The sequence below is a fragment of the Apaloderma vittatum genome, unplaced genomic scaffold (assembly GCF_000703405.1).
Source record: "Apaloderma vittatum isolate BGI_N311 unplaced genomic scaffold, ASM70340v1 scaffold8465, whole genome shotgun sequence".
Classification (NCBI taxonomy): domain Eukaryota; kingdom Metazoa; phylum Chordata; class Aves; order Trogoniformes; family Trogonidae; genus Apaloderma; species Apaloderma vittatum.
In genome coordinates, this window is record NW_009718720.1 from 7,236 (window position 1) to 18,468 (window position 11,233).

The window sequence follows — 11,233 nt, forward strand, 5'->3', positions numbered from 1 at the left end:
CCGCTCTGCCCTGAAATCCCCTGATAGGCATCTTTCTGACTCCTGGTGTTACAAAAACTGTTCCCATCCGTCCTTGACCCTGTTAAAGTTGATCCTAGATAGGGGAGATAAGCTTTTGCAGGGGTAGTTTATGAGACCCTCTCTGAATAAGCAGTCCTTAGATGATGCCTTCGTGCTGGGGGGTGGGGGATGGCTGGTTTTTATGTGAGATATTAATGCTGCAGAGAGAGCCTGTACCAGTCTTGATTCCTATGATTTCCCCTTCAGCTTCATAAACTTTGTTAAAAGTTTCACTGCTTTTCTTCAGAGTCAATTCTGATAAATTTAAATTTTATGTTTCGAGATATAAAATTATTTGTTGCTAGTTTTTTCTTGTTGTGGTTTTTTTCCTCCTCATTTTTTCACCTGGTGTCATAGTATTCAGGCACATTGTGTTTCACTATTCAGCCTCTATGTGCTTTCTCTGTCCTGAGTGTATTTATTAATTAATTTCTTTTCTATGTTTTGAAGACCTATTAATTTGAAGTGCTATTGTTACAAGTGCTTAAATCTTGAGTTAAAAAAAAAAAAAGCCCACAAACAGAACAACCACTTTGCAAGGTGGCAGAAGGCTTGTTACAGTAATGTAAGTGCACTTAATGCCATAATGTCCCTTTGCTTTCAAGAGGCTTTGGTCCACGGAGGTCTTCAGGCACCTGGCTCTTGCAGCAGGATCTGGACTTGTGGCTCCTGCATTATAAAATGCAGGGGAGAATTAGGAAGCTCAGCATGAGCTTTTTGAAAAGTGGTATGCTGAAATTAATTGTCTAATGTGATAAATGGGAAAATGAAGACAAGGGTGAAGTAACCAGAAATGGGGTCCCTTTGGAAGTTTCTTTTATTTTTGGTTGGGTATTTTCGGGGTTTTTTTGATGGATATTTTCCATGGCAAGCCTGGAGATACCTGAGCTGTGTCCCTCTGAGTGAAGTGCAGCCACACCTGAGCTGGAACCTCACGTGGTCTTCTCGTGCCATTTCATGCATACATAGGATGGCAAAGTCTTTCTTTTCATCTGAACTTGCATACTTGGTCTCAGCAGGATGTAATGGGTCTGCAATGAGGTTTGTGGCTGAGTTTGTCAGAAATAGGTGGAATATTTCTGCTTTGGTTAGATTTCTTAAAATAATCCAGCTTCTGCCTGAGTGAAAGCAGCCCGGTTGCAGGATCCCATTGCAAGGCTGGAGAATCGGGGTCAGGCTTCCCTTTGCTCCCAGCTTGGAGAAGACCTTTGCAAATGGACAGTGGTCCGTCGAGATAATGATGAAGGCGTTTAGTTCTCTTGGGGAAGCGTCATTTAATTATTCATCATGAACTGTTTGTTGAACTCGGCTTGCTAGGATTTTGAATAGGACGTTTTGAGCTGGTTTGTAAGCAGAGCAAAATGCAGGAGGGAATCGTATATAAATACTGTATGACTGCCTGCTAATTATTTATTTACTGATCCATGGAAACAAACAAACATAACCAGCATTAAACTAGCCATTGAAGTTAGCATCAGTGCCACATGCAAAGGCATAAAAACTTTAAGAAAAAAAATGCTTTTTAGGAGAAAAGCACACTTTTTTATTGCTGCCATTTACTTTGAACATCTTGGAAGGGGGCAGTACTGTGATACTCAGGATGCACGGCCTAATGGCATTTTGCTTACAATTGGGTAATATATTGTGTTCATGTGCATAATACAAGCAAACTCCCCAAAAGTACAAGTATAGGGCAGCATAAATGTGATGCTAGCAATCACTAGCATGACTAAGTGCAGAAAGGGAGTGCAGGTGATGATAATTTATCAGGTGGCTAAATAAAGACAAATGGAAAATAACTATGATGGGGACGTACTGATTCTCTCGGAGATGACCTTTTACATATAGAAACTAGTATTTTTTTGGAAACTGCCAAATCAGATCTCAAACCAGCTTGCACCAGGTGTATGTTTTGTAGTTTACAACTAAGGAAAGTTCCATTTATATGTAGGTATTTGATTAAAGTCCTTGGGAGTCACTGAAATACAATCCTTCTAGATCGTTACAGCTCTCCATGAAAAAGACTGAGATACCAGTTGTAAGAAAACAAAACACCCCCCCCTAAAAAAAAAACCCAAACAAAAAAAAAACCAACACCAGAAAAACCAAAACACATTGTATAACTAGTTTGTATTCTGCTAAGACCAGTTTTCTGTACAGGAAAGGAGCTCTGATGGAAGGGGAGCTCTCAGACGAGTCTTTCTTTGGAAGAGAAGAGCAGGCAGTCTGACACGAAGGCTGTGCACACAAAACTTCTTCCAGGCTCTCAGATTCCTTTCTCTTGTAGCAATCAAGGGGGACAGTTTAATTACGTTAAAATTATGACTAAAATTATGACTTAAAATTATGTACTAGATCTGGTAAGTGCTACACAGATAATGACTGATTGGGCTGCTGAGAGGCTCAAATCAGTAGAAAGATGTTTCCTTGGCAATAATAGACAGGAGATGCATCTGCTGTGCCTTCAAGATCATGTAAAGCTTCCTTTAACAACATTTTCCCTATTCACTGTGAGTGAGACCCTACTCACACCCCTGAAACATGGGATTGTGTTAACTTTGGCCCTCCTGATGGCATGGAACCTTGCTAACTTTGAGCAGTAAGAGAAAAGGGGTCAAAAGCTGGGAAGAATCAAATCACTAATTGTAATCATTTAAGTAATTAAAGTGCTGCTGCTGGAGGCTGATTATGGATTTTTATACACCTCAGCTTTTTCATGTTAGGAGAAAGCACCCTTTTATCTCTTTTCCTTTGTTGCATTCTTCTTATGCATTGGAGGGAAAAAAATGAGGAGTTACTGAACTCTACAAAATGGAATGAAATCCTGTCTTTAAATGCCAAGGCCTGGAGTATAGGAGGGGAGGAGCAAAGTTCATCCCTTCTGTGATATTCCGAGTTAGTTCTGAGTGAATTTATAACCTTAAATATAACTTATTCATAATACTGTATTAACAAATAAAACAAATTTTGATAACTATATCTACAAAATGTAAATTAAGGAAGAAGTGGTTATCTCTTCAGTTTCTCTGTATCTATCAAGGATGTCTTTGAAGGACTATCCAGTTATTAGAAAAATAATACAAAATTTTAAAATAGGGAGTAATGCTTGTTTTTCTGCAAACTTTGTTTGATTTCTCAGCATGTTTCTACACATATGTTTCTAGACATTAAAAGGACTGCCAAGGTGGTATTGGGATTATCCAAAATGGCAAAGACAAATTCAGTGCATAAATGAATGACATTATATGAGGGATAGTTTTCTGTGGATAGGGAAAAAAAATTGAGAAGAGGCAGAACAGTGCATATAGAGTTCTGCAAACTCCATTACATGTGTATCCAACGCATGCAATAAGAATTGAACAATTTGAAGTTAGAATTGCTGCACGTCGTCCCTTTTCATGGCCAGTGCTTAGCCCTTGGACACTAAAAGAGGGGCAAGTTACTGGGTTCTTCCCAGAGTCATGAGATCACGATCTCGTAGGATGATATTATCTAGACTGTGAGCAATACTGGGGACACACTAACTGGTGGGGTTTGGGACTTACAGGAATATTTTTTGCTGACATGAGGGATTGGGGAAGAGTCTACATATTGTCTTCTGTGATATAAAGAAAACAAAATCCCCTTTTCCTGTGGTCTGCATTAAAACCAAAAGCAACAGTAAATTTTTCTGGGCTATCTCTAACCTAGCAGGTTAGCCACTAGCATCACTATGTATTTTGCCTATTCCCTTGAAATTTATACAATTTATTGAATGAGTCACTTTGGTTAAGGTTCAAAAATAATTGCTGCCGTGAGTGCTTATGAGAAAGTAACTGTCAGTATAAAAGTATAAAAATTTTTTTATGTGCATTATATGGCTTAATTCTTGCAGAGACTAAAGGAACTGAAACAGAGGGAGTTTGCTCGAAATGTAGCATCCAAGTCACGAAAAGATGAAAGGAAACAGGAAAAAGCCCTTCAACGTTTGCACAAGCTAGCTGAGCTAAGGAAAGAGAGAACGTGGTAAGTGCATAGCTGCTGAAACACAAAAAGGGCTTTAAAATAAGCCACTGGTGCTGTGGAATACAGGGCTGCCGGAGTACCTCAGCTCAGAGCCCCACACAGGCATTTTATGGTGTTTTTGAAGCCATATGTGTACAGTAATTTGATTCACACTATGCAAAGAAATGAATGTTTAACATTGCTTTTTCAGTGGAGCTGAAATGACATGTATTTTTAGTTTCAAAAAAGATGTGTTTCATATATATTTCATCAAACCAGGCACGTTGGTTGAAAGCTGAGAGAACTAGGTCATGCATTTGAAGGCTGACACTACTTCATTGATGAGGTGAGGAATGCAGTCTGTCTTTCTGGGATGTAACAGATCTCTGCGATTTAGTTTTCAAACTGCTTGCTTGGGAAAGCAGCCAGAAATCTGGTTTTAAATTTCAATAATAGGATTTTTCTATAGTAGAAGGTAAGTGCTTCTTTTCCCCAGCTCAACAAAGTGTTTACCTCTTCCTGCGTAAGTGACTCCTTGCTCTAGTTGTGCCTTTTAGTTTTGAATATGCGATTAATAGTGAGCTTGCTAGTTATGACTACTCTTCCTTTGATACATGATAGTTACAACACTGACAAGCCACTGAAAATATAGGTACCAACCTTTCATAGTGGAATCTCAGGGGAAAAGGGGAAAAAAGCAAAAAAAAACTAGATGCTAGAACGCAAATGCTTTTTTTCTCTCTGGCCTTTGTTTTACCTGATAAACTAACAGACAAGTCCAGCCAAGTTGTAGCTCTCGTTCAGTATAGTCTCTGTAGTTTGGACAGTGGGCAGCAAGCTAAAACAGAGTCTCTCTAAGCAGATGAATGGGACACAAATGCCGTGAGGGCTGTTTGACATGAGAAATGTAACATCTAATTTTTATTTTTGTTTTTTTTTGTCATTTTATGATAACTCTCTTTGACCAGTTTTTTAACTGTCCAGATTTAATACTTGAGGATCATGATTTTTATGTTCCCAGCTTTAGCTATTATTCCCCCTAAACATACTTCAAAATCTGACATATTTCAGGAGAAAAAGGAAATTACTCTTTCTGGTTTTCCATGCTATTGAAGCACGCATTTTGCAGGGTTTTGTTGTTTCTGCTTTTTTTTTTTTCTTTGTTAGATATCCTTCTTCTGGTTCCTGAAGGAGAATTTATTTCAGAGCTTTATTTCTCTATTTAAGAGTTGCTATTTAATGCATTCTTAGAGGTGTGATATAGACAGACACACAGGATTTTTTTAAGCTGGCATTTTCTAGGTGGATTTTTCAGATTTTACCATTTTATTCTGTTAAAGAAAGGATTTGTGTGGGTTTTTCAATATACCTTTTTAATTTATGAAGAACTGGTCAAGGCAGGAATTCTCATGAGGAATTCCTTTCTCGTAAAACCTCTGCGTTTATTTCTAGACCAAATAAACGGGGTTCGTCATTCTTTATCTCAGCACTTCTTGGGATCCTAAATGATATGTGCAAGTTTTCCCAGTGACCCGTCATCTAGTATTGCTCTGCTCTGTAGCAAAAAATAGTTTGGTTTATAAAACAAAAATTCTTTTAAGTCCAGTACTCCCAGTGCTGAGCATTTCCTGTGGATCCTGGTAAATTAGCAGGCTAAACACTTTTTTCTTTTCTCTTTGCTTTCCTATTAAGTCAAATAGAACAGATGGGAAGGGGACATGGAACGAAGAACAGAAGTAGACAGTGATAGATTTTTTTCTCAAGAAGGATGAATCACTTACTTCACTACTGTCAGCTGAAATCCTCTCCTCAGTATTATTTTTCTGTGAAAGAAATTGCTGACATTACGACGGTTCGGTCTGTGAACACAAATAGGACGGGAGCTGCTGGGTGATCGCCCATGGGCAGAGCAGCCGTCACTAGGATGATGACTAAGAGGGAAGTAATCTATGAGGCTACTCTCTGTTTTAGTATATGTTGTAGCACAAAGGAATATCGTAATAATGTTACAGCCACAATGGTCTGCTGGGAGGAGGAGTACAGTTTCTAGGGAGATACACAGTCTCTTGTTAGGCCAGCTAGTACATCTAGGAAAAGTGAACTACCTGGTAGGAGTATTAGCCCTTCAGCTGGTAACTTCACATGGAGGAACTGGGGGCACGATATTTACTTTTTCTTTTTTTTTTTTAAATACTAGTCTACTGATCTTGTTATAAAAGATGACTTTTTAAATCTATGTGTCCACAGATCCTTCCTTTTTCTTTAAAAAATCTCCCTTAAGATACCAGTGTAACACTATTTCTCACTGCAGTTTTCTGAAAGGTACTAATTCTGAGTTTGTTTTCCTTCCTAGTGCACCTGGAAGTGGCCCCATGTTCAAATCCACTACAGTGACTGTGCGAGACCATCGCAATGATGTCCCACAAAGTGCTGCCGACAATTCTGCCGGCAAACAGGATTTCAGCTATTCGTTAACGCAGGATGCTCAGAATTGTAAAGATGTTGCTTCTGTTAATTCTTCCACTCCCGGAAATGGATGTAGTAATAAATCTGATGCTAGCAAATGTGGAGATCAGGTTCAAGGAGCTCAAGGACATAGAGTTGGGTTCTCTTTTGCTTTTCCTAAGAAAGCAGCGGTCAAACTGGAGTCTTCAGCTGCCGTGTTCTATGAATATAATGACGAAACGTCTACAGAGCATGGATTTAGCCGAAGAAGTAGGTTTGTTCCAGGAGCGTGTAACCTTCAGTCTCCTTCAGCAGCAGAAATAGTCCTGTGCCCTGAGGAGAAACATAACTGTTTTCATCCACAGCTGGAAAAATGCATAGACATAGCAGAAGCTCCTGAAGCTCAGGAGTCAAAAGAGCTGGCCAGTGAAGAAAGCAGGGTGCTAGAGAGCCCCATGTTAACTCCTGCTGTGTCCCATTCGAAGCACATGGTGTCCTCGGACATGGGTGGCCATGGTATCGATGTCAGTGAAGCAGGTCTACCAGACCAGACTCTGCCGGTGTTTGTGGAGAGTACTCAGGTCCTGCCCCAGGACTGCAGCGGTCATGAGCTCCAGGCAAACACGACTCTGGTGCAAGCAGTCATGGAGGATTGTTTATCTGTGCAGGATGTCACGGAGGAAAATGATAAAGAGAGGAGCAGTGGTTCATCCACAACTGAAGCTGAAATTAAAAAGCTAGGGGCAGACGCATTAGTGCCATCACCGTCTGATGAAGGTAGTAGTGGAACCCCACAAAGCAAACCAGACATGCACAAGAGACCTTGCGAACCCTTTTTTCCTGTTCTTAGCAAACACGGATCAAATATTCTTCAGTGGCCATCAGAAATGTTAATTTACACAAGTACACACCCATCCATTTCTTATAGCTGTAATCCTTTATATTTTGATTTCAAGTTATCAAGAGCAAGTGGCAGCCATGAAAAGCCCAAGCATCAGCCAAACATACCTCATTTGAACCATAAAACTGAATCCAACCATAGCTTAGTTTCGGATTTTACAAATAAACCTACTTCAGAGTGTAGTGATTATGAAACTGAAATGAATAAAAATGCATGCAACTATACAATACCCCTTAAAAGTGATATTTCCCTCATCAGAAATTGTGATCTTGCAAAAAATCAAACTAAAGTGTCCTTGGATGAGTCATTCAGGATTAGAAAAATAGAAAAGTATCATATTTCTAAAAATCACTTACGACAAAACACTGTGATAGATGAGAAATATAACAAAGTTTGGATCAAAGAAGGCCATGAGAAATGGCTTCACAGAAGTAGAAAACGGAAAAGGAGAAAAAAATTATGCCGTTGTCATTGCCATCACTGTGGGGAAACCACAGGGGCAGAAATGGAGATGTCGTCAGTGACTGAAAAAGAAATTAGTTACAGAGATGAAACTAAGTATCAGCAACTCCTAAATATTCCAGAGAAGAGCAGACATGATGCGGGGAATATCTGCCTAGATCCAGATGAGATACAGCAGTCACATCAAAAAGCTGGCATTGAAAACAGTCTTAAGAGAGCCATGTCTGTGCCAGATCACCTGAATGGGGACAGAGGCTGGTGTGATGTGTGGAGTGCAAAAAACAGCGGCCAACACCGTGTTTGTAAACGACCACGCAGAAAGAAGAGCAAAGCAAATTCTCAGAGACAGGCAAAGCAGCTGGCTCCACATTCCAGGAGGCACAGCTTAAGGTACTCCGAAACATGTTGTAGCTGGAGAATCAGAAGGTCAAGCTGTAGCCCAGAGCATAGATGTTTAGGACACTGCAGGGAGGAGAAGAGTCCAAGTCAAAACCAGTCTATAAAGAGAGGTTACAACGTTTTGACAGAGGAACCTGAAAAATCCCGCCGCAAGAGGAGGCAGCATACCTATTCCTCTTCATCAGACGAAAGCTCCTACGGACAAATGTTATCAGCGGAGGAACATCTAAGGCAAGCACGTACCTTAGGTACACATCACAAAGCAAAAGGGAAACACAGGAGAAGGAAAACTAAAATCCGTCACGTATTCCTTGACAGGAACTCAAGTGAGACCTCCAAACCTTTCAAAGAAAATTCTCCAAATTCTACAATAAGTATTTTAGGGGATTTCCTGCCTCGAGACAGTCTAGAGGAAATTAATGTGGATCTCAAAGCTGATAGTGCAAAAGATACAGATGAAACAATGCAGCTGGAGGAAAGCATGTCATCTCTAGAAACCAATAGTTCGCACGTGCTGGAAAATGACAAAGTGACAACGTGTGCTGCAATGGAAAGCGCTCCCGGTACATTTTCTGACATCATCGCAGATTCTACTGCTTCTGCTCCTGAGCACAGTGCTCCAGCAGCTGCCAGCATGCAGAAAGTTCTACAAGATGAAAAGAAAAGAGAAAATGTCAACAGCCCTGAAAATCAAGCTCATTACAAAGTTCCCCTCTCCAGCAGACATTTGGAACAAGCTCTTCCTAAATCCTATCTTTGCCATTATGAATTTGCCGAGTCTCTACCGCAGGAGAAAATAAACGAGGTGACCGGTGAATGGGTACAGTGTAGTCCTGGCTCATTCAGCAGCCCACCACCCTTGCCGTTCAAAGAAGCACACGTAAACAGTCATACCTTTTTAACTGCTGAGCAGTTAATAGCCCCCTTCACCCTACCTGATCAGACATTGATACTTCCTCCAGATAACCATGAAAAATTCAAAGATCTCCCATCTGAGACATATCACCAGATCATGCCACAAAATGTGCTGGCCAGCAAAGTCAAGTTCACCTTCCCTCCTCCGGCGCTCCAGCCCCTGAATTCCCCGCTGCAGCCCTACCCCTTGCAGCCGCCGCTGCGTTCTACCTCCGTGACCACCATCCATCACACCGTCCTCCAGCAGCACGCTGCCACCGGCACCTTGAAGGTCCTCCAGCCCCACCACCAGTTCCTCTCGCAGGTCCCGGCTCTTTCCAGAGCTCCTTTACCTCATCTACCAGTCGGACCGCGACTCTGCCCGGGGAGCCACGCGCCTTTCGTCCCCCCACCGCATTTACCGCTGCTGCCACCCTCGATCCTGCACCCCACCCAGCTGGCCTTCCCCCCGCTGCCCCATGCCGTCTTCCCGTCCCTGCTGTCCCCACACCCAGCAATCATCCCCCTGCAGCCCCTCTTTTAGGATGGGTTCTCGGGGATGGGGGAAGGAGCCTTTAGCTAAGCAGTCCTGCTGTTTCCCCCAGCCCCCCTGGCTTTGCAAAAAGGTTCTGTGAAATAAAAACTGGTTAAAATGCCCCGTTCCTTGGGAAGCTTTTACTGTAAGTATAATGATGCAAACATTCATGTAAAGTTCAGACCTAAACTATAGCTAAAGCACTGAATAGTCTGATACTAATAAGAACTCTATATAAGTGAAAATTATGTCTTAGAATATGTATAATGTATATAAAATATATTTATAGTTCTATAACTTATGTTGTAAAGTATTCACTTTTTGTTTTTTTATCTCTGTGTATTTGCACTTATTTAATGTTTAGACAAAGCTGATGCACTATGTTTTGTACTCTGTTCTCTGAAGCTGTAAATCTAGTGATAACCTATCTCTTGCAATAAATTTTTGTTAACTACTTAATTATATCAAAAAATCTTTCATTATATCTTTCATGGATGTTGTTCTTCCATGTTCTTCTGCAGCTGAATAGCATCCTCTACCCCTGCTATGTTGGGATGATCAGGTTTCCGATACAGCAGTGATTTATCAAGGAGGCTGAGAGGCTAATACCTTGAGGGGAGCTGTCTTACCAAGCAAGACAGAAAGGGTAACAGTTCTGTTTGTGTTAGCGATTTGATGTCACCGTGACAAATTTTGCCTACCTGTAGTATGTGCACAAACTGCCGACTGTTGGAAATAATCCCTTTTGTACTAAACCATGAAAAAAAGACGACGCATCAAAAATAACATCAACAATGCGGGGGGGAGTGCGTGTGAAAGGAGAATATCAACCACAGTTTGACTTCGGGGGAATATTGCTTATAGTGAAAAGATAATGCTTAGGGAAAGTCTTGGCTCCACTGAGATCTTCACACAGCCCTTGGTGGGAGACAGCTCTGTGGGAGCAAAGGTCCTTGCACGTGAGTGTGAAGGGGAGTCAGGAGGAGTTTCACATGGGGAACCCACCAGGGTTTGATACAAATTCTTACCTTGCTTCGCCCCCCTCTTTCCTGCAGCATTTTGATAAACAGAATAACCTAGGATAGAAAATAATAATAATACCGCCATGATTTCTAACTGTATTTCAGAGAATTCTCCCTACCTCTGTGACCTTTATATTGCTGTCGAACCTCACCCGGTTGTAGCCCGGGAACTCTTCCCTTTTGCTGCAGTACGAGATGTATCAGGCCCATACCTGCAATGGTCCAGAATAAAACCAGAAGTGGTTCTGAGATAGAGTCTTCTTGTTTGAGTTAAAGCGAAGTGTTATCGTGTGGGTGAAGCTAAGGACTTGCAGCATGGCCATTAGTACTAGAAGTAGGTCCTCCATAATTAAAGGTAGGTGATAGCTTTCCAATTAATTACTTGTTTTCACCTTTTCATATAGTATAATAAAAGCATATACAACTGAGCTGAAAATATAGTAATTTTGGAACTTTATTGATATGCATTGTATATTAATAGTTAAAAGACGTTATCCATTTGAAAAGTAATACTATATCCTAAAACATATA

General features: G+C 40.9%; 1 protein-coding gene across 1 annotated transcript in view; it reads left to right on the plus strand.

Annotated features, from left to right (window-relative positions):
• ZNF804A (zinc finger protein 804A) overlaps positions 1–9,689 on the plus strand; it is a 14,082-nt gene extending 4,393 nt beyond the window's left edge. Inside the window, exons 2-3 of the mRNA XM_009870345.1 lie at positions 3,935–4,065; positions 6,398–9,689. Of these exons, the coding sequence (XP_009868647.1) occupies positions 3,935–4,065; positions 6,398–9,689 (3,423 nt within the window). The remainder of the gene's footprint in view (positions 1–3,934; positions 4,066–6,397) is intronic.
• The last annotated feature ends 1,544 nt before the right edge of the window (positions 9,690–11,233 follow it).